Source organism: Bidens hawaiensis, unplaced genomic scaffold, assembly GCF_021521415.1.
Source record: "Bidens hawaiensis isolate Kalapana, Puna unplaced genomic scaffold, B.hawaiensis_p1.1 tig00014095_1, whole genome shotgun sequence".
Lineage (NCBI taxonomy): Eukaryota > Viridiplantae > Streptophyta > Magnoliopsida > Asterales > Asteraceae > Bidens > Bidens hawaiensis.
The window spans coordinates 432,657-456,188 of record NW_027492212.1 but is presented as its reverse complement, the minus strand read 5'-3'; the positions used below and the strand labels follow the sequence as shown (position 1 = coordinate 456,188).

Genomic DNA, 23,532 nt, shown 5'->3' with positions numbered 1-23,532 from the left:
ATGAAATAATATATTATCTTTGTGTTATCAAGTTATTGAGGATAGGTTTTATAATCTTTTTTTAATCATTTGGTAACCTATAAACTACTTTGGTAAGTAAAATGTGAACTATCATGACTATACCTAATTACGTAACACTTTTGCTAATATAATAATGTTGATGTGGATGTTTGATAGTGATCTCACATTGCCAACTTTTATTCACCTTTAAGATTATTGTATAATTAATCTAGATTTAAATCTCTCGTAATATAAGCATCTGAAAAATACCTTACATGGTTAGACGACTCGTAGTGGTGGCGTTTTGGACGAAAACGCCAAGGGCACATCCCCTTTTGACCGTTCAACGGTCACAATACCGTTTAAAAAAATTGTTTTATATATAATCATCTTCATCCCCAATTAAAACTTACCAAATTTATAAACCTTTATTTCTTAACACTATATTTCCTCACACCAAATTCCTTATTAACCCTAAATGGATTCTCCCACTTCTATATATAACCAATTTTTCGGGCCCGACTGACAAGTCGAAGACGACGCGGAGGAAGAGGCGGTTACGAGTGCGATTGTGTTCGCGACAACTTATATGAATTCTATTAGCTCTCCTCCACCCCCCCGTTTCAAAAAGAACATATATTGAACGAGGCCGTATCGAAGCCAACGACCGGTTGATGACGGATTACTTCAACGACTCACCGAGATTCAAGAACCCGAAGACTTTTAGGCGTCGCTTTCGGGTGTCTAGAAATTTATTTATGCGCATCACCAATGATCTGGAGCGTGGGCTTGATTACTTTAAGCAAAAACCGGACGGTCAAGGGACGCTAGGATTCACAGCTATTCAGAAGATTACGTCAGCCATACGCGTGCTCGCCTACGAAAACACGGCCGACATCAACGACGAGTATTTAAAGATGGCTGATAAAACAACTCGGGACACCTTAGAGTATTTTTGTTACGGTACATTTCATTTTTTTAAAATAATTATATCACTTGTTTACTTTAATTAATTATTTTATAATTTGTGTAAAATATATGATATTAAAACTATATGAACCACATAATCTAAAAGAGCCCAACTAGAACGATCTACAACGTCTTTATGAGGCACATGCAATGGTGCATGGTTTACCCTGCATGATCAGGAGTGTAGACTGTATGCATTGGGAATGAGTTAATTGTCCAACTGCATGGCGAGGTCAATACACACGAGGTGACCAAAAGGGACCAACGGACAACCTTCAAGCGATTGCTTCATACGACCTTTGGATTTGGTTGACATTCTTTGGTGTTCCTGGTTCCAACAATGACGTAAACGTCTTAGAACAGTCGCTTGTGTTGGAGAGTTATATATATGGGAATGTTCTCGTCACTTTGTTTTGGGCTAACGATAACTTCTACCATCAATAATACTATTTGGATGATGGAATATATCCAGAGTATGTGATTATCGTGAAAACATTTAGAGACCCGTTGGATAAAAAAAGACAGTATTCTAAAAAAGTACAAGAGTTTGCGAGAAAAGATATCGAGATGTGTTTTGGGGTTCGTTAACAACGCTGACATTTTGTTAAAAATCGTTGTCGTCTATGGTCTTTATAAAGAAGGAAAGTGTTATGTATGCGTGTATCATAATGCATAACATGATCTTCGAAGACGAGGGAAGAACAATATGTCCAACTTTCATACCGGACTCGGATCCACCACGAACTCCAGCAAGTATGGAGCAAAGACTTGAAAACGCGTATTTTGTGCGGTCAAGAGAAATACATAACGCACTTAAGGGGGATTTGGTCCAACATCTTTGGATGAATCAGCGTTTGCCGGGTGAAAATGAAAACCAAAACGAGGGCAAGGATGAATACGATGACGAAGACGACGACGACAAGGGTGGCGATGGAGACGAGTAACTTTTGTTTTTATTTTAATGTAATATTTATTTAATAAAATATTATTATTATTTGTTTACTTTTAATAAAAATTAAAAACAAAAACAAAAAAATGTAAAAGTGACTGACACCACGTGATGCAAAATACCTAAGGGTGGGACATTATGACTACATTATTTTTTTTGTAAAATTTGGAAAAGCTGACTGTACGCCACATGACGCAAAATACCTACATGTGAGACATTATGACTACATATGGTCTTAGTATTCTTTTTATAATGTCAGCCCATCACTCGTACTTGTATATGAAAACCAGCTTACAAGATTTAACATTCTTTATATGTTGCCACCATTACACACCATCACCTATCCCACCACCCATGGCCACCGCGGAAATCATACATGTAATAAAAAGCATAAGCAATATTAACACACCCATAAAAGCATAAATTAGATTCACAAACACAAATCAAAACCCTAAATTATGAAAACCTAAATCACCTAGATTAGTAGCATAAAACAATTAGTTAGCATAGCCATAAACACTTGTTTAACACACATGAAAAATACATAAAAATCTAAAATACTTACACAATCGTACACAATCGCACATGTTAACCATAGACATGAGAAGAAACTATTTAGATTGTCAAATATGCTTATCTTAGCGTATCTACGTGCATACACGACTTCATGTGTATCCAAATATTAAATAATAAATTTATATAAAATATACAACACATGAAACAACAAAATACAAAAAAAAGGCTTTATAATATATTGCTCTTTTACAACCAAAATACCAAAACAAGATAAAAGTGAAGTACAACCTTCATTAAATTTCTTATACCCAATTGAGAAACAGAAGAAAAATAAAGTAGCACTTAACATGCTCCAAAATAAACATGTCAATAAAAAGAACCATGACGATTAAATTATTATTAACAATATATATTGATATCGTCTTCCTGTTAAGCGTCTCCATCATTCTCCTGTAACCCAAATCGCCCACGTTCTGCAAATCACTCTCTCAATTCAAACCCACATTATTATTATTATTATTATTATTAAACAATAACAACTTCACTCTTTATGTGTATCTTGTTCTAAATAATGCCCAATTTGATTGCTTTCAATTCATGTCATGGACTTCAAGATTTGTTTTTTTAATATTGGTTTCACCAGATGCACAAGCAAATGGTGTACTGAGCTCTTAATTCTCCAGGTAATATTATTATTACAATTTTACAATTAGGGTTTGAATGTCATGAATATGCTAAATTAATCTCCTTTTTGGGTTAAATAGGGTTAAAAATGTAATCTTTATCATGGGTATGTTATGTAATTACATAATAATAATTATGGTAGTTTACAGTTTTGCTCTTGCTGTACAGGTGCTTTTAATTTTGGTATTTTTCAACATCAGTCAAGCAAGATTTGGGAATAATGAACCGTTACCGCCGCGAAGACTGGAAAGCATTGGTGAACATGTTCAGTCACATTCTTGTATTCATGATCAAATAATTGAGCAAAGAAAGAAGAGGCCTGGAAATAAGGTGTTTTCGGTTACACCGCAAGTTTATCATGGAGATGATCATCTTCATCACAAAGGAAGAGTGTTGTTAGAAACTTCAAAATCTTTAAACTTTTTGAAGAATTCAAAGCTGCCTATTAGAATTTATTTGAACTATGATGCGGTGGGCCACTCGCACGATAGAGATTGTAGGAATGTTGGAGATATAATTAAGGTAAGTTTACAGATTACAGTAATAATCCAAATCTTTTTGATTGCTTTCATAAAGATTTTATTTTTTAATTTTTTTTAGCTAGGTGAGCCTCCTTCAGGTTCCGATTCGGGCCAGATTTCGTGTAACCCTCATAATGATCCTCCAGTTTTTGGGGATTGCTGGTATAACTGCACGTTTGATGATATAACTGGTGAAGACAAAAGACGTCGCCTTCGAAAGGTTTTTCCTATTTTAGCTTTGGTTTGTGATAAATCATGTTGTTTAAGTTATATCAATGTTTATATGTTCCCTACTATTTTGCCATCAAATCTTATTTAGGCGAGTAAAGATCCTAGCTTTAGATTGTTAGGTAGGTGATTAGGCATGTACATGAGTAAAGATCCTAACTTTAGCTTGCTAGGTAGGTGATTAGGCATGTAAACGAACCGAACATTCAGTGAATCGTTTGGTGGGAAGTTTTTTTATGTTCGTTTATTTGATAAAGGAACGAACATGAATACATGTCTCGTTCGTTCGTTTATTCGTTTGTTTATGTTGTATATATATTCATCTTTATGTTGTATATATGACAATAAAATTTCATTCATTATAGTTTAGTTTTGTTATTTTTTAGGCCTGACCGATTGATGTTCACGTTTGCTTATAATTGGTGTTCCGTTTGTTTATACCATTAACAAACAAACATAAACGGACACGAACACTCTCATTTTATTAACAAACACGAACAAGAAGACCCCGTTCGTTTGTTAGGTTAAATTTAAAATTTTAAACGAACGAACACGAGCATGCCTTGTTCGTGTTCGTTTGGCGCATGTGCAAGCCTCTAGGTGATTGTTTATTTATCTTTTAATCTGAAAGGTGATAATCTTTTTTCACATATTTTGGAAAAACAGGTAATATGGAAAACAGCTGAATGGTTTAAACGAGCTTTGGCGGTTGAACGTGTTAGAGGAAACTTGAGATTAAGTGGTTACTCAGCTTGTGGACAAGACGGTGGTGTCCCGCTTCCACATGAATATGTAGCTTGTTACTCAACTCTTTGACTTTCTTCAATCTAGTGGTTGACTTTATTTATATCTTTGTGTCTTTCTAGAGGGTGTTGCTGATGCGGATCTTGTTCTTTTGGTGACAACAAGACCTACAACGGGTAATACGTTGGCATGGGCTGTAGCATGTGAACGTGACCAATGGGGTCGTGCAATTGTTGGTAAACATGCTCATTTCTAAGTTTCTAATTGTTTATTGGTTTTTAATAGCCGTTATGGTTAATATATTTAATATATTAGAAGATATGCATATATATAATATTGTAATATTTTAAACATACTAACCATACCAGTTATTATTTTTGTTTCTTAATATATTGTTTTTCTGTTTGTAGGACATGTGAATGTTGCGCCACGTCACTTGACAGCAGAGGCAGAAACATTACTATCGGCTACCCTTATACATGAAGTGAGTGTGATTGGTTGAAATTAGGGGTGTGCATGTGCGTTTTTGGGGTAAAACCGGACCAAAAACCACAAATTCGGGTTTTTAAGTTTTCAAAACTGTTGGGTTTTGGCTTTGTTACATGCAAAACCAAAACTGAATTGAAAGTTCGGTTTTTATGAAAACATAAAATTAAACAGTTGGTTTTGTTTTGGTTCGGACTTTTCAGTTATGGATCGGTTTTTGCGGTTTCATGCACACCTCTAGTTGAAATCTGTGTGTCTTTATAAATGGTTGTATGATAATTTGGAGTCACCAGGTGATTCATGTTCTTGGATTCGACCCGCACGCCTTTACACATTTTAGAGATGAGAGAAAAAGACGACGTAGTCAGGTAACTATAAATTGTTTCCAGTTGTAATTATGTTTATAAAAATTATAATTAAAATAAAATTGTTTGTATTATTATTGTTATTATTATTATTATTTTTGATCTTTATTATTATTATTATTATTATTATTTTAAGTTTTAACCTTGATATTCGTGTTTATTCAGGTCACTAAACAAACTATGGATGAAAAGCTTGGGAGGATGGTAACTCGTGTAGTTCTTCCACGTGTTATCATGCATTCTCGCTATCATTACGGGGTGCATATTACCTTCCTTACCCTTTTAACAAGATTTCCTTATGTAAAGTTACCTAAAAACAACCTAACTTTTCAAAGTTCTTTTTTGTTAGGCATTTTCTGATATTTTAACGAGTCTAGAGTTAGAAGATGGTGGAGGGCGTGGAACATCAGGTTCGTGAATTTCATTCAAGATTTCAACTTTATTAACTTTAAACCATACCCATTTCATTTTAGAAGAAATTTATACTAATAGACGTTCGGTCATAAGATAATTCCATAAATGTCAGTCTTTAATGATTAAAAAGGTATTATAAACATGCATCAGGATCTCACTGGGAGAAGGGACTTCTGATGAATGAAATAATGACCGGTTCGGTCGATACAAGATCGGTAATTTCAAAAATGACATTAGCTTTATTAGAAGATAGTGGTTGGTATGAAGCTAACTACAGCATGGCAGACCGTCTCGATTGGGGTCTAAATCAAGGAACCGAATTCGTCACTAACCGTTGTAATTTATGGAAAGGCGCGTATCATTGCAACACAACACAGTTTTCAGGGTGTACATATAACCGAGAGGCTGAGGGTTATTGTCCCATTGTAAATTATAGTGGGGACCTTCCTCATTGGGCCCGTTATTTTCCTCAGGCTAATAAAGGTCAAATCTTTTCATCTTTATAGTCTAGATGTCATGTTGACCCTAAAAGTTGACTTTTTGATTCTTGTTCAATGCAGGTGGACAGTCAACACTGGCTGATTATTGCACATACTTTGTAGCTTATTCTGATGGTTCTTGTATAGACACTAATAGTGCTCGGACGCCTGACCGAATGTTAGGGGAGGTTCGTGGAAGTAACTCGAGGTGAAAATTGATTTTTATATACAAATCTTTTTAAGGGCATTTATATTATAAAACCTTTTTCTTAATGATAATGATTGTTAATTTAATTTTGTTTCTATAGGTGTATGGCCTCTTCCTTAGTATGTAGCGGGTTTGTTAGGGGTTCCATGACACAAGGAAATGGTTGTTACCAACATAGGTGCATCAATATGACTTTGGAGGTGTGTTCTTAAAGTTCATGTAATTCTTTGTTCTTATAAAGGAGAAATTGCATAAAAATTAACTTGTTTTCATCCGTAAAAAGGTAAACGGCTTTCAAAATTTTAGTTTAGGTAAACCATGGTTACCAGGTCAAAAAAGATAACGTGGCGGTAACCTTGACCATATTGACTTCCTTGAAAACGGGTTGACCTATAAGATTTGTAAATGAAAACGGATAACCATCTCTATTTTCAACCATAAAGCTAAATGTCTTTTATTTAATTTAGGTAAACTCGGTTATGGGTCAAAAATATAGCGTGACGGCAACCTTGACCATGTTGACTTTCTTCAAAATTGGTTTGATTTTGAAGATTACACAAAATGAAAACTTTTTGAAAATTTGAGCTTAGAAATTAAACCGCACTTAGGTAGATTCTTTTTTTCCAAAAACTGGATCTTGTTTATACAGGTGGCTGTTGATGGCATTTGGAAGTCGTGCCCGGAAGCTGGTGGGCCCGTTCAGTTTCATGGATTTCATGGTGATTTTGTTAGCAAATTGAAGAAAACATCAATAAATTTTACAATATTCTCTTTTCGGTTCTCAAACTTTTGCTTTTGTGTATATATTGTCTGCAACCACAGGTGAGCTGATCTGTCCAGCATATCACGAACTTTGTGGTGTGAAGCCTCCTCTTACGAGCCAACATTGCCCTAATTCATGCAATTTAAATGGTGATTGTGTTGATGGAAAAAGTGTATGCTTTCTTGGGTTTGACGGTCGAGATTGTAGCAAAAGTAAGGTTCTTTTTTTTTTGTACACTAAAATGTTTAAGATAGTATCTTTAAAGATTCTTGATTGGTGTATTATTTTCAGGGTCTTGCCCTAGCAATTGTAATGGACATGGAAAGTGCCTTAAGTATGGTATTTGTGCATGTAATAATGGATTCACCGGGATTGACTGCTCAACTGGTGAGATTAAGGTTGCAAGTTGTACTTTTTTTTTTCAAAACACTTGATTAACTGTAGTGGTGTGCGGTTTTTTCGGTTTTTAAAAATCGTTCGGTGTCAGTTTTCACAATTTACTATTTGGGCTTGAACCAAGCCAGAAACCAAGAATTCGGTTTCGGTTTTTATGGGTTTCACAATGGGCTTGATTCAGTTTCAGTTTTGTCCAAAATAATGAATTTGGGCCTGAAACTTTATGCCTAAATTTTCTTTTTTTTTAATTAATAGATAGTTGTTTGTTACACAATAGGATCTAAATTTTTGGGCTACACGCATATTAATTTCTTATGAATTACCTGTATTGGTTTTTTTTGGGTCCGGTTTTCTCAGTTTTTGGTTGATGCAAAATCGAAACCCAACCAAAAATCATTTTTTTAACCTAAAACCAAACCGTCGGTTTTTATTGGGTTTAGTTATTCTGGTTTCGTGCACACCCATTAATTTAATTGGATGAATGGTTTTGCGGCGGTTTGTGATGAACAATGCAGCCTTCATGGTGGAGTGTGTGATAATGGGGTGTGTGAATTTCGGTGTTCTGATTATGCTGGCTACACGTGTAGAAACAGTTCATTGGTTCTTGATAATCTTTCAATTTGCAAGGGCGTTTTAGGAAGTGATGTTGGTGGTCAGCATTGTGCATCTAGTGAATCAAGCATCTTGAGGCAGTTGGAGGATGTTGTAGTGATGCCTAATTATAACCGCTTGTACCCGAGTGGTGCTAGAAAGATTTTCAACATGTTCGTAGGCAGAAACTGTGATAAAGCTGCCAAACGACTTGCATGTTGGGTAAGATGCTTTATTTCCATTTGGGTGTCATGGAAAACAAAAAATGGTCATTTTACCCCTTGATTTATTTCAGCGGTAAGAAGTGGATTATCGAACACAAAGGGTAAAATGGTCATTTTTTGCTGGGTGAGATGCTTTATTTCCATTCGGGTGTCACTGGAAAACTCAAAACTGACTATTTTACACCTTGCATATATTAACAGTAAGGCATGGGTTTTTATCCCAAAAGGGTAAAATGGTCATCTTTGCTGGTTAAGATGACATCTTCCATTTGGGTGTCTCGGGCAAAATAAAAGATGAGCATTTTACCCCTTAGAAATATTAACAGTAAGAAGTGGATTATCGAACACAAAGGGTAAGATGGTCATTTTTGCTGGGTAAGATGAGTTATTTCCATTCGGGTGTCTCGGGGAAAACAAAAAATGACCAATTTATCCCTTGCAAATATCAACGGCTAGACATGGATTTTTTAGCACAAAGGTTAAGATCATCATTTTTGGGTATGTTTACGGCAGCATCGGCCGTTTGTAATCTAATTTCTTGGTGGTCAGAACCTTTTCCTGCTTATGAACTTAGAAATTGTTTTGAAAACTAAAATTTATATTCAATGACCATTTTACCCTTAGGATCTAGGGTTAGAATGACCACACATGATATGGATACACAAGCTAAGGGTAAGATGGTCATTGTTTGATCTTAAAGTACAAACGGGACATTTTTCATTTTTGCAATTTGTAACTCGTGTTAATATTGTGGAATGAAACAGATATCAATACAAAAGTGTGAGAAAGACGGTAACAACAGATCAAGAGTATGTAAGTTAGCATGCCAGGCGTATAATATTGCTTGCGGTGCATCACTAGATTGCTCGGACCAAACTCTTTTCAGTGACAAGGATCCATGCACGGGTTCGGGTGAGATGGAGTCTTGGTTTTGAAGGTTTAACATTTGTAAATTATAGAACAGCCCACAGTTGAGTTTGTCATGGCTAAGGTTTATTGTAAAGGATAAACCAAGAAATTTTCAAGGATGTAGAGAAGATTTTAATGAAAATAACCCAAAAAGGAAAGAAAGAAAGTTAGTGGGGGTTGCTTAGTTGTACACAAGTAATGATGTCAAGATTGTTTTGTAGTCTCTTTATGTTTGGTCTTGAAAATAGTATAGGGCTAGCGCAATTTGCTAAATATTTGATTCAAAATCAATGATAAAGCTAAAGACAAAAATTAACTTTGTTAAAATTTGTTAAAGATGAATATTATTCTTGTCAGGGACATGAGGTGTTGTTTCAGGGATCTGGTATGGTGGTAAGATGTATCCCCTCTGTTTTAAAGTTAGAGGTTTAAATCCTATAGAAAGTTAGAGGTTTAAATCCTATAGAATGCAAAATATAGATGGTTTATAGGAGCAAGTTAGTTTGTCTTTTAAAAAAATTGTATTGTGTACCTGTTTAATATTCATTTGTGACCCCATATAAGTAATAATATTTACCAACTTATTATTTTTTTCTAAACTTGGTGTCATTTTTAATGTTGTCGTTTCTTTGTCTCTCATTTTAAATTAACATGTTTGAGTTTATAAGTTTGTATATATATATTTTTTAAGGGATACTGGTTTTTAATACTCTCAACTTTCACCCGTTGGTTGATACCACTCCGAACTTCCGATTTGTTACCCACCAGTCCCAACTTTCACTCTATTTGTTTCTGGCACTCCCGAACTTAACGAACCCTAACTCCGTTAGTTTTTTTTGCTGACATGGCATTGTTCTTAGTGACATGGCATTTTTCTTGCTTATGTGGCAGTTTATAATAATAATAATAATAATCTCATCTCCTCCCTCACTTTCTCTCATTCGTCTCCCTCACCCCAACCACCACCCTCTGCCACTACCTACCCCACATACCGCCACCGTCGTATAACTCCTCATCGACTCCGGCACCACCGTACAACTCCTCACGTTTTTGCTTGTTCAATCGATGCTTAATTGATGTTCAAGAAGACAAGATTTGAAACTTATTCACCTGAGAAACAGAATGTGAGATTATTAGCAAAACAAAGAACGTTCTTTTCCTGTTTGAAACTTGTAAACGAAAGGATGTATTTTATCAAACACCATGGCTGCATTATTCAAGATATTCCAATTCTGTTGGTGTTAGAGAAAGATCAAAGTAATTAAATCAAGCAAATGAACTGAATAAGAAAAAAGGAACTCTTCTTTGATTGAAGAAATTGTTTTTTTGTGATGATTACAACGTCAGATGCAACTTATTTAAATAATAAGAGCAGGTACGATAAAACAGGAAACAAAGCTAAAGACTAGGTAAAGCTAACAACCTAGCCGTTTACATTTATTTGAATAAGAAACAGAAATTGACTAAGCACCCACATGGTCAATAACCACGTGCATGTGTTGCATGAAGACTGAGTGCTACAGTAGTCCAAACTAACTTGTTTCTGCAAAACCATCTCCCTAATGAAATGATATTTTAACTCAATATGCTTGGATCGGCTGTGAAGAACAGGATTTTTTGACAGATTGATAGCTGATTTGTTGTCGCACAGGATTACGGTAGGTTCTTTTTGAGGAAAACTTAGGTCTTCAGGGATCCTCCTTAGCCAAATGGCTTGACAAGTAGCACCAGTGGCTGCAATGTATTCTGCTTCAGTACTAGACAAGGCTACAGTACTTTGTTTCTTTGAACTCCAAGCAATGACCCCACTACTCAAGCTAAAAGTGTATGCAGACACACTTTTTCGATCATCAACACATCCTGCCCAGTCACTATCACTGTGGTCCACCAGTTTGATTTCTCCTCCCCCGTTGTACCAGATCCCATAGTTTAAGGTTGAAGCTACATACCTTAAAATTCTTCTTGCAGCTCCAAGATGTATTTTTGAAGGACTTTGCATGAATCTTGAAACTAAGCTCACCGGGTATGATAAATCGGGCCTTGAATGTGTCAAGTATATGAGCCCTCCAACCAAGCTTCTATATAGTTCCTCATTGACTTTAGCAGCTCCATCATCAAGCATCAACTTCTCACTTACATTCATAGGAGTATTTTTATCCTTGCATTTAGTCAACCCAAACCGAGCTAACAAGGTAGAGGCATACCTTGTTTGAGCTAAAAAAATCCCTTCCTTGGTTTGTTCAATCTCAAGACCCAGGAAGTATTTAAGCAATCCCATGTCTGTCATCTCAAAGGCTATCTTCATACCTTGCTTAAATACTTCAATGAGGTTATCACAGGAGGATGTACAAATGATGTCATCAACGCTGAGACATACATAAATAACATCACCTGTGTTATGTTTTTTAACATAAAGTGTAGGCTCATTGAGGCTTCGAATATACCCATGTTCGAAGAAATACCCATCAATCTTAGCATACCAGGCTCTTGGGTCCTGCTTCAAACCATACAATGCTTTGCTAAGTTTATACACCTTATCTTCCTCCCTGGGAATTTCAAATCCTTCGAGCTGTTGGACGTATATTTCTTCAGATAAATCACCATTAAGAAACGCCGATTTAACATCCATTTGATGAATGTTCCAACCCATATGAGCTGCAACTGCAAGTATCATTCTGATGGTCTCAAAACGAGCAACCGGGGTAAAGGTCTCTTGGTAATCGACACCATGTTGTTGAGAGTATCCCTTTGCCACCAGTCGTGCCTTATACTTCGCGACTTTACCATCAGCCCCTAGCTTTGTTTTGAAAAGCCACTTTACACCGACTAAGTTTTTGCCAGGGGGTAGATGCATGAGTTCCCAAGTGTGATTCCGTTCAATAGCCTCCAACTCTGTTTGCATTGCCTCAAGCCAATCATCAGATTTTGCGGCTTCTTTGAACGTGATTGGGTCAGTGACATTTAAGGCAAATTGGCATAAGGAAAAATCTCCTTCTCCATCTGATAAACCTTCACCACTAGTATAATCTTTGAGCCATGATGGAGCTTTAGATCTTCTTTTAGATGGGCCAGGTTCAAATTATGTAGGTTGAGTGTTTAGGTGTGGTGAGGTTGGTGTGTTTAAAGTATTGTCATTTTCACTAGGTGACAAGGGAGAAGTGGTGGCAGGTAAGGTACTATGGTTAACAATTGTAGGTGTAGTGTTATGAGAAGTATTATGTTCAGTGGGTAATGGTGAAGGATCATTTATAGGAAATAGGTCAATAGTGGTGGTACTTGCATGCTTTTTGTCATTTTCCCATGACCAACTAGTGTTTTCAAGAAACAATACATCCTTTTTTACACAAAATCTTTTTGTTTCAGGATTATACATCCGGTTCCCCCTAGTTTGACTAGAGTACCCAATAAAAATTGCCTTCTCTGATTTACTATCCAACTTTCTTCTTAGTTGGGCAGGCACCAGCCCATACACAATACAACCAAAAATTTTCATATTAGATACATCACGAATCTTACCATACCAAGCTTTATATGGAGTTTGATTTAAAAGAGCCTTTGTAGGAGACCAATTCAACGTGTAAACTGCTGTAGCTACTGCCTCGGCCCACAGAAAATTGGGCAAGCTTATTTCTTTCAACATACTTCGAGCCAGGTTCATAACCGTTCGATTTTTACGTTCGACCACGCCATTGTGTTGAGGGGTGTATGCAACAGTAAGTTCTCTCTTGATTCCAGCTTGTTCACAAAATGAATTAAATTCTTATGAACAAAACTCGCCCCCCCCCCTGTCAGATCATAAAGCCTTGATGGTCCTGTTACTTTCTTTCTCAACCATTGCTTTAAACAATTTGAACTTCACAAAGGCTTCATTTTTGTTAGTCACAAAGTAAACCCAACACATACGTGTTAGGTCATCAATAAATAACAAGTGGTAGAGACTTTTACCAAGACTTGGAACCTGCATGGGACCGCATAGATCGGTATGGATGAGGTCAAGCTTTCCTTTGGCACGAGTTCCTGTTGACCTAATTGAGTACCTCGTTTGTTTGCTGGCTATGCATGCTTCACACGTCACTGGATTGTTAATCTTGGGCAAACCGCGAACCATACTATGAGTATGCAACTGCTTGAGTCCACCAAAATGAAGATGGCCCAGCCTGCAGTGCCATTTTTATACTTCTTCATCATTTTGGTTACGAGGTGTGCTTTGAACAGTAAGCATGCATCTTGTATCTACTGCAAACATGTTGTTGGGGGCAACAGGAGCTTCAATAAGTTTTCTTCTGGTTGTTTTACTTCGAATGGTGCACATGTCGTTGTCAAAAGATAAGGAGTAGCCGGACTTCATAAGTTGACCAAAGCTAAGTAAGTTGTACTCAAGCTTTGGTGCATAGTACACATTTTCCAGGATTTTAAACTCATCATCACTAATATCCCACTTCAAGGTCCCTTTTCCTTCAACCGCGAGAGGTTTATTATCACCCAACCGGACGCTTAGCTTGAATGCTTCGTTCAATTCAATGAAGTTTTCTTTAGAACCTATCATATGGTTAGAGCATCCGGAATCTATAAACCATACATTATTGGTGTTACCCAATTCACCGATATTGACAACCAGCAGATGTTGATCATCTCGCCTCCATGTTCAACAACATTTACTTGTGGCTCGTTGTTGTACCAGCAATCTTTTTTAAAGTGACCAATTTTTTTACACACATGGCACTGGGGGACTTTGCTTCTATCAACCATGTTCCTTCATCGGACTCTACCTCGAAATCCACCACGACCACGACCTCCCCCACGTGGTGATACCAAAAAGGGTTTGGTCATTTCTTGCATTACTTGCAAGGCTTGTTCATCTAAACGTTCAATTGTCTTGTCTGGTTTTTCTGGCTTGGACCTGCTGTCGATTCTTTCTTCCTGGGACTGAAGCAACCCCATCAATTTTACCGGAGTAACCTCAGATAGATCGTACACCACTTCGATTGAAGGTATGACATAATCGAACTTAGGAGATAGACTCCTAAGTATTTTTTTCGACGATCTTCTTGTCACTCAGTTCTTCTCCATACTACCTTTCCTGCCCGACATTATTCATTACTCGTGAAAAGTAGTCACCGACTGACTCTTCATCCTTCATGGTTAGGTTCTCGAAGGCACGACGAAGCCCCTGGAGTTTGACGGATTGCACTTGAGAATCCCCTTGGAATTCAACTTGTAGAATTTCCCAAGTTTGCTTGGCTGAAGCAGCCACAACAATGCGAGAGAAAAGACTATCATGAACACCTTGTTGAATGATAGTCATTGCCTGTGCATCCCTTTTTATGGCTTCACGGTTGTTGTCGGCACCATCTCAAACAGCGGTGATTCCTAGGTACACAACATCCCATAGTTCTCGTGCTCGGAGGATGGTCTTCATACGAAAGCTCCAGTGTTCGTAGCCTTCTCCTTTGAACGCTGGAATGATCGGAGCAGACTGGTTAACAGCAATGTTATTTTCAGTCATGGTGAAAGTAGTGTTATGGCAAGAGGCTAAGAAATTGATTATGAATGAGAGAGAAGGAGCTTAACCTAACTCTGATACCACAAATGTTAGTATTAGAGAAAGATCAAAGCAACTAAATCAAGCAAATGAACTGAATAAGAAAAAAGGAACTCTTCTTTGATTGAAGAAATTGTTTTTTTTGTGATGATTACAACGTCAGATGCAACTTATTTAAATAATAAGAGCAGGTACGATAAAACAGGAAACAAAGCTAAAGACTAGGTAAAGCTAACAATCTAGCCGTTTACATTTATTTGAATAAGAAACAGAAATTGACTAAGTACCCACATGGTCAATAACCACGTGCATGTGACATGAAGACCCACGTTGCATGAAGAGTTCCTTATAACATACTTGAATCATTCTTCATCAAATTCTTGGTATCCAAATCTAATGTTAATGTTCCAATTGAATTCTTCAACTTTGAGAAGCTTCTCAGCACCATAACATCAGTATCCAAATAAACCCCACCAGAATTATACAACAAAAAGCCTAATCAAGCAGTTATTGAAGCTGGAGTTCAACCAGGAGACAATTAGGCACGAAGCACTGGTTGAACAAGTATTAAGCTTCTGTTTGAGTTTTGAAGTCCGATGGGAGATGGGGACTGCATAATCGGCCTTCAAGTTTCAAATCTTGTCTCCTTGAACATCAATTGAGCACCGATTCAACAAGCAAAAACGTGAGGTGTACGGTGGTGCGGTGTCAGCGAGGAGTTATACGACGGTGGCGGTATGTGGGGTAACTTGTCGGCCAGACGGTGGTGGCACACAGTGTGTATTGAGGGTGGTGGTTGGGGCGAGGGAGACGATGGGGAGAAAGAGAAAATGAAGGTGGAGATGAGATTATTATTCTTATTATTATTATTGTTAGTTTTTATTATTATTTTATTATAATTTGCCACATCAGCAAGAAAAATGCCATGTCACTAAGAACAATACCATGTCAGCAAAAAAACTAACGGAGTTAGGGTTCGTTAAGTTCGGGAGTGTTAGAAACAAATAGAGTGAAAGTTGGGAGTGGTGGGCAACAAATCGGAAGTTGGGAGTGATATCAACCAATTGGTGAAAGTTAAGAGTATTAAAAACCAATATCTTTTTTTTAATAGATGAAAACTATTGAAGAATTAAGTAGTTGAAGTAATGAATATAGTCGCTGAAAATGAAAAGTTGGTGAGAAGCACAATAAATAAAATTAATTTCACTTCTGGTAATTGATAGTGACGGAAAAACTACAAATAAAAATATCACACTTCAGAGACTACACCTTTGAAATAGTTCATAGTTAGGCAGGAGCTCCTGGAGGTCTCTTTGCTAGCTCTTGTAGTACATATCTGCCCAAGTTCCAAACCGTTGGCAACAACTAATTGTCCGTTTACCTGTCACTTCTTTATAATCGTTTTTGAAGAAAATATCTAAATCATAATATATTAGTGTTTTCTTTAATCGAGTCCCTTGACAACCGGTTTATTTAGTTATTCTTCTCTGTGTGTTGTTTGATTATTTTTTTTAAAGTATGTTTTTTTTAATACGATAATTTAACAAAATCATTATTTAGGTTTAGTTCCCGTAAGCTGATATTGACCAATTCTGCATAAACTCGTACCCGCAATGCCCGTGTTTTTATATTTTTTTGGCTTTAAATATGTTTTTGCTTTAAATATGCTAACTTTACAAAATTATTTTTTCGGTTTAGTTTCGGTACTGTAACAAACGTAGTCGATACCGTCCGAATTCGAGTTGACTCGCCACTGCAACGTCCGTGTTTTACCAACAGAATAAACATCGCTTTAAATATGTTATTTTTTTTTACCATCGGCTGTACGAGTTTCATTATTATTTTGGGTGTCTACTAATTTATCTTTGGATTTAATCCATTACTAGCACAAACCAAACTGATGATAGCCAAATTTGTGTCACTTTAATTATAAGTTGCTTCTATCTACTGAATTAAAAGACGACCTATCGCGCTGGGCGCGAAGAAAGGCAATGGCTATTGCTCGAATGCGTGAGTTATGTCTCTTTTTCCATTTATCAAAAAGTAAGGACCGAGTGAAAATTAAAAAACATTCGCTATGTCCTGGTATAGGTAAACGATACCAACCCAATTCATGTCCAGTTACCCAACTGTGCGAGTTTATTTATTAAACGGGTTGTTTGCTATTAAACACAAAAATCAATAAATCTATAATCGATAAAAAATATACTGGACGGTGGATAATTTCTTTTCTTAACAAGAAACAATAAATTATTTTAATAAGCAATTGCGCCATATAATATCATAATATCGTTCAATTTAAGACAAAATCAATCAATTAAATAATCGAAGCAAATTGAATAGAATAATAATCTTATTGATAAATGACATAACCAAAGGTATCAATCTGATCCTTGTTATTCGAAAAACTAAATATCTGACTTAAAACACAATCTCCAATCTAACTCTGACTTATTAATGTACTTAAAATCAAATAACAAAAATAACCAAATCTCTCAAGACCCATTTGTGGGACAAAACGTAATCAAGTAATCCGACCCGGTACACGTGAACGTGCTCGAAGCATCATCATACGCATAACTATATGCACTAGGACAGGCTTGTTTAAACATCACCGAGAATTGCGTGGGCCCACACGTCGCCGGCGTAGCATGATCACCGGTACAACAAAAATCCGCCGCATTAAACACCGCACCCGCGCTCTTACACGCTACCACCGCACCATTACCTGTAAAATAATGAAAACCCCACATTATGTATTATTAATCGATAATATATAAAAATACAATACGCTAAATAATATAGATATAAAGAAACATAATTAAATACAATCTGATTTAATATATTATATAATGTTATCTAGTATTACCGTCCACAACTTTCAACTCCAGCGGACAGTTAACATTCAAATCATTAATGCAACCGGCGTACCGGCGGTCACCGGAACCACCTATTGCCTTTATACCAATGCCGACATTATACCCGTCGACAAGGCTGACGTCATAAAAGTCTTTATCGCTGTTGATTGCGCCACCGGCTATTGTGAACTCAGATAGTGACACCGGCGGCACACCGCCGCCGGTGCACTTGAGGGTGTTTCCACAGTCGCCGGTGACGCAGTTGCCGTTACCGAATTCGTCGAATGTGCAACCGGTTCGGGCCCAGAAGTGGCCCGACCAGCCTGGCTCGACTGGGAGCTGAACAGTCGCGCCGGGTTGTAATGTAATCCGCCGTCGCCTAAAGCGGCGCCGTTGTTGCCTGTGAGGGTTCCTGGCCAAACGGTGTAGGGGCAGCTGTTTTGTAAGGTGAACACGGTTGCGGAAACATCTTGGTCTCCTGCAAATCATGAATATTAAACGACTTAGTTTTGCTATTAAAAAAAGACCAGCAACAACGTACACTGTTTGCCTTATGTTTTAATGATTGAAAGAATATATGCATGATAATAATAATAATAAGAATAAATTTAAATAAGTAGAGTAAAATCTTTAATGTTTACATGCATGATTATTAATTAACGAATATATGACTGAAAGAAAACTTGATCTAATTAGTTGATTGATATATTGTTAGCAAGAGTATGAATAATATTAAAACCTGAAAAGACGATCGCGAGGAGGAGAAAGAAGGCGATAATAAGCTTCATTGGAGAAAGAAGACGATGACGTAAAGATTGTGTGAATTGTTTAAAGAGAATGGGAGAATGAGGTTTCAAGTTAGATTTGTGACAATTTATAGTGAAGGATAGCATCAATATTATTATTTTCATTAATAATATCATGCCGACTTAGCATTATAATCATAAGCCTGATTATTAGCAGCCTAAATATCCGCTTTCTTAATTTAGTTTGATCTCTGTCTATGTATAGATTTTCTTTTCTTGAAAGACATCTATGAGACTTGTAATTGAAGTCATTGTATTTTTGGTATATCAAAATTTTATCCTTTTTATTGAATGAAATATATCAAATAATATATGTGACTAGCTTTTGAACCCGTGTATTACACGGGATTTGTCAAATAATAAAAATAAATTAGATTCTTTATTTCAATTGTAATTCTCAAAATACTTATAAACTAATTTAATGTAGATTTAATAGAAAAAAACAATAGGTGGTTAACAAAAAGTACTAAAATATCATGGTTTTAACGGAAACGTCAAAAAATTCTAAAAAAAGTAAAAGTTCCGTAATTGGTCAAACCTCAGGTATGAAAAAGAAACTTACTTCAATAATGAATAAAATTCACATTATGTTAAAACCCCACCTGACAAAATGGTTTTGACTCATGACCCATGAATAGCTAGAATGAATTTGATAAAAGATTAGGAATTAGAAGTAATGTAGGCTTGACACCTAAGCTTTAACATTTTCTTTTATTAGTATAGTAAGATATGTACCAATCAGATTGAAACTAGTTTTATACCCGTCTGGTGGACGGGTAGGTTAATGTCATAATGACAAAACTATCTTCCTTTTCATTCTAAACCATAGTGCGCCTATTTAAGATAAAAGCATAACTCATTTAACTTATGATTAAAAAAAATGACCAACTTCATTAGAAGAAACACAACGCAACGAAAATCATTAATGCAACTGTATAGGACTCTAGCTAGGTAAACACATCCAGCTTCGTTATATACATTTCAATATCTTCAAAAGAGATTTCATATGTACTTATGTCAGTGACATTCCATCTGATGGATTTTAGTATTCTACTTTCATGAGAAAAGCATGAGCACCCAAGAAAGCTTTTAAAAATTTAGAAAAAACCTACAAAGGAAAGCATGAAATTAACTCTCTTTGACAACTAATCCCTAGATTGGCCTTAGAAAAATAGACGCTATACAAGAAAAACCAAATATTTTATATTGGTTTTAAAATCAGCCTAACATAGTAACATACAAGCTCAATGAACTGGCCCCATAAACAAAATATCTCAAAACCAAAACGGACACACAAAGGCTTCTAGCTTTAGCGGAAAACTATTTGACCTGGAGAACCATCCAACTCCATCTGGCATCTGCTGCTACCTATATTGTCAGGAAAAAATGAACATTGACTCAAATATTTGACTTTTTAACCATGTAACAAAAATTACATTCCAGCCACCAAAAATCGATTTGACCATGTCTGCTAAAATAATGTATAGTGAAATCATTAGACCAAACAAACTTCCAAATGTTTTTCTGTTGCAAAATTTTTTCAAAATCCATCTTCCTATAATATAAGATAACATAAAAAGTAATCGGAATTACAAAAAAAAAAAAAAAAAAACATGTGTTATCTACTAAAAAGGTTCAGAAATCGATACCTTCACAACAGATGCTGTCAAGCTACAATGTTTGGTCTGCTGTATTAGTTAATGATAAGTATTGAATTAGGAAAAGATAAATTGAATTCATCAAAAATAGGATAATCCGAAGTTGTTTTCTTTACCTTAACGACAGCCAGCATTGACAATAAACATTTGCAAAAGAACCGACCTGCATACAATATGAATTTTAGTATTCTAAAATTACCTTAAAAAAAAGATAGGCATCTAACTGATACCCATAAATCAGTCCCTAATGGTCAACAAGGACTGACTTTTTCAGTCCCCAGTCAATCCCCTATTCCTAGTCCCAGATAGTAGTTTTAGTGACTGAAAATCAGTCCCCTTTGCATGGCATCAACGACAACTGACATTCAGTGTCCAATACACATAAATTCAGTCCTTAAACTGATCCATGGTACCGCAACATTTCAGTCTCCAATACTTATCTTCCAAGAGTAAAAATCAGTCTCTAGTTGTTTGATATTTCAGTCCCAAATGCATTTCTTTAGGGACTATCTAAGCCATGTCTATTTGTCTCTAATGCGTTTTACTAGATTTGTGACTCCATACTAGTTCAGTCCCTAATAAGGTGTATTAGAGACTAGTTTCAGTATTTAATAAGTGTTTTAGAAACTAAAAATTGTTCTCTAATAACATGTCTTTTCAGTCCTTAATATGTTTTTTAGTGACTGGAAATTAATCTCAAATGTTTTATCATTTTAGTCACAAATATGTCTTTATTAAGACTAAAATTCACTCTCTTATAACGAAATTTACCAGTCTTCAATACATTTAATCCGATTCTGAAAACCGAGTCTCTAATACGTTCATCAGTAACTATAAATCAGTCTTTGATATGTATTTAAATTTAATTTGGTTATTTTAGAGACTAAAAAATAGTTTTCAGCAAAATCTTATTTTAGAGACTAATATGTACTTCCACTGTCCTAATTTATTTACTTTTAGGACTAAAACTAATTTTCATATATTTTCATTTAACCCTCCATATCACAACATTGTAATGTTAAACCAACAATATCATAACTTTGCAATGCTAGATATAAAAAAAAAAAAACTTGGTTCAGTATTTCCAAACATTAAACGATAGTAAATAAATAAACCATAAAGAAAGTCTTAACTAACACGATAGCTAGATCAGGTCTTCACTATCACTTTCATTGAGTTGTCCACTTGATTCATTTCCTCCATTACTTGCAGATGTAGCTACCACGTTCTCAAAATCTGGAAACTTTGAACTCATGAACATTGACATTCTTTCATACAGCTCATTGCTTTGTCTAAGTTTCTCCTTGTTTTGTTTCAGTTCCTCCTTGAGTGCAACAGCCTGATTTTTGAAGATTTCCAGTCTCAACTGAAGGTGGTTGAGACGAATCTGGTATCATCCAGTGATCCTTTTTCCTCAGTATCGGTCCAACACCCACCTCCCATGCAGATTTTATTGTTTGCTTTTTAGCACACACACTTTTAATTGCCTTTTTCTCTAGCTCACATTCCATATCAGCGGTTATGGTCGTTCCTTCTGAAGTTAACTTATCCATTGCCTCGTCCTTATGGCGAAGAATATTTTCCTAAAAAAATAGATGATACGAACAAATAGTTAAAGCTAATAATAACTAGGGGTGTTTACAGTTCGGTTTAAAACTGTGAGCGGGCTTAATTTACGGTTTACACTCAAAACCAACTTTATAAAACCGGACCGGACCGTAAATCTTGAGTATATATTAATTACTATTTTTTTATGCTACATATGTTTATCTGTTCAGAATTATTTTATTGTTTAATTAAACTAATTCTATATATTATTATGTTATATGTATTTTTTAGATTAATGAATTAACAAATGTTAGCAACAATCATTTTCGTTTTATATAACAACAATATATGTTAATTGAGATCATATCAAGACATTCTGTTTGTTTTAATATTTTTATGCATTCGGTGTACAAGTTTATGTATTATAAATATCAAGACGATCATTTTATGCAATTTTAGATAGTTTGTTTTATTTATATTAGGATAGCTTTTTTATTTTTTGACTTATGCATTTTCTTATGAAAGCCCGATAAAGCTCAAACGGTGAAGCCAAACCTGATAGAATCGTTGTAACGGTTTGGTTTAGTTTGTCTTGATTCCCAATTGTTCGGTTTTGGTTTTCAATATAAAAAAACCGTTCCTAATGTTTAGGCTCAAATTTTGACCAAAAAATCATGAAAACCAGCCCCTAATGATAACCCACACGGTAGCAAAATCGAATCGTAAAAGAGAGTAAGTAGCTTACATATTCAGCACGTGCGTGATCATTTAACCATCCTTTTTTCTTAGCGTTGAAATGCAAGTTATAATAAACTTCAAATGGGGTAGGCGCTACTTGAGTCTCTTGATTTGTCTACGATAATATAAAGCATAATAATAACGAATGCAGCCCGTGTTTGATAGATCCAAAAAACTGTAACTTGTAAGGTTTAAATCTTACCATCTGGAATACATGATTGGCTATTGAGCGGGAGCCTCCTCTACTTGTAATTACTTGTTTACTTCGGTTAACTTCCATTTGTTTATTGTATTTCTATATAAGCAATATTCTCCATACATGTTAGAACTCACAAACTAAAAAAAAAATATGATATGTATTTGAGCTAAGCAATCCAGGGACACGACAACGCAATCCGAGAGCCCAATTAAAGCATACTATTACTACAACTATATTATATAAAGGATCTAAGAAGTAAGCATTCAAATTATATAAAAATGACACATACCCGAGTTGATTCTAACTCCCAGTAATCGCACATATCTTTCCAATGTTCCTCACTCCGACAACCGGGTTTCATATTTTATCTCACTAGTTCCGGATTAGTGTATCCTCCATTACTCTTCCAGTAGTCACTTAAAGTACCTCGTGTGCGTTTCCATTGGGTATGTAGTTGAGAATCCACATGTTCCATAAAAAAATTATTTCTCGCAACAAATTGAATCTTACCTGCATTAAACACATATGTTAATAATATAAATGATAATATAAATCTTAATATTTTCTAGATAATTAAATATAAACAACTTACTTGTATCTTTTCATACATTTGATTTTTCACATCTTGTAGTACCAAATCCCATTTATGGTACTTTAATGGGCAAACACTACGGATTACAATCCCACACTCAGTTGCGAATTGTGTGGCTGAAGTCCCAACGAAGTTTTTTGTACCA

The 23,532-nt window shown here is 35.7% G+C and overlaps 2 protein-coding genes, 1 long non-coding RNA gene and 1 pseudogene across 4 annotated transcripts; 2 read left to right on the top strand and 2 right to left on the bottom strand.

Moving 5' to 3' along the window:
• Window positions 1-2,906: 2,906 nt before the first annotated feature.
• Window positions 2,907-4,191, top strand: LOC143545887 (uncharacterized). The gene is made up of 3 exons (XM_077037679.1): window positions 2,907-3,117; window positions 3,287-3,640; window positions 3,719-4,191. Exons 1-3 carry the CDS (start codon window positions 3,037-3,039, stop codon window positions 3,956-3,958), a joined length of 675 nt encoding a protein of 224 aa, XP_076893794.1. The 5' UTR covers window positions 2,907-3,036; the 3' UTR covers window positions 3,959-4,191.
• On the top strand, window positions 4,004-9,608 carry LOC143545880 (uncharacterized). The gene is made up of 14 exons (XM_077037673.1): window positions 4,004-4,040; window positions 4,734-4,847; window positions 5,022-5,095; window positions 5,391-5,465; window positions 5,628-5,720; window positions 5,812-5,872; window positions 6,027-6,359; window positions 6,437-6,563; window positions 6,664-6,763; window positions 7,213-7,282; window positions 7,386-7,538; window positions 7,618-7,710; window positions 8,213-8,535; window positions 9,302-9,608. The coding sequence occupies exons 1-14, from the start codon at window positions 4,004-4,006 to the stop codon at window positions 9,470-9,472; spliced, it is 1,824 nt and encodes a 607-aa protein (XP_076893788.1). The 3' UTR covers window positions 9,473-9,608.
• Window positions 9,609-17,483: 7,875 nt separating this feature from the next.
• LOC143545879 (pathogenesis-related thaumatin-like protein 3.5 pseudogene) lies at window positions 17,484-18,668 on the bottom strand (annotated as a pseudogene). Its single transcript, XR_013137520.1, has 3 exons — window positions 18,586-18,668; window positions 17,858-18,324; window positions 17,484-17,716 (listed from the first exon to the last, which is right to left on the bottom strand). The product of XR_013137520.1 is annotated as a pathogenesis-related thaumatin-like protein 3.5 pseudogene (transcript).
• A 2,768-nt stretch (window positions 18,669-21,436) lies between these two features.
• LOC143545864 (uncharacterized) lies at window positions 21,437-23,019 on the bottom strand. The gene is made up of 3 exons (XR_013137514.1): window positions 22,799-23,019; window positions 22,604-22,711; window positions 21,437-21,893 (listed from the first exon to the last, which is right to left on the bottom strand). It is a non-coding gene; the product is annotated as an uncharacterized LOC143545864 (long non-coding RNA).
• Between the last annotated feature and the right edge of the window lie 513 nt (window positions 23,020-23,532).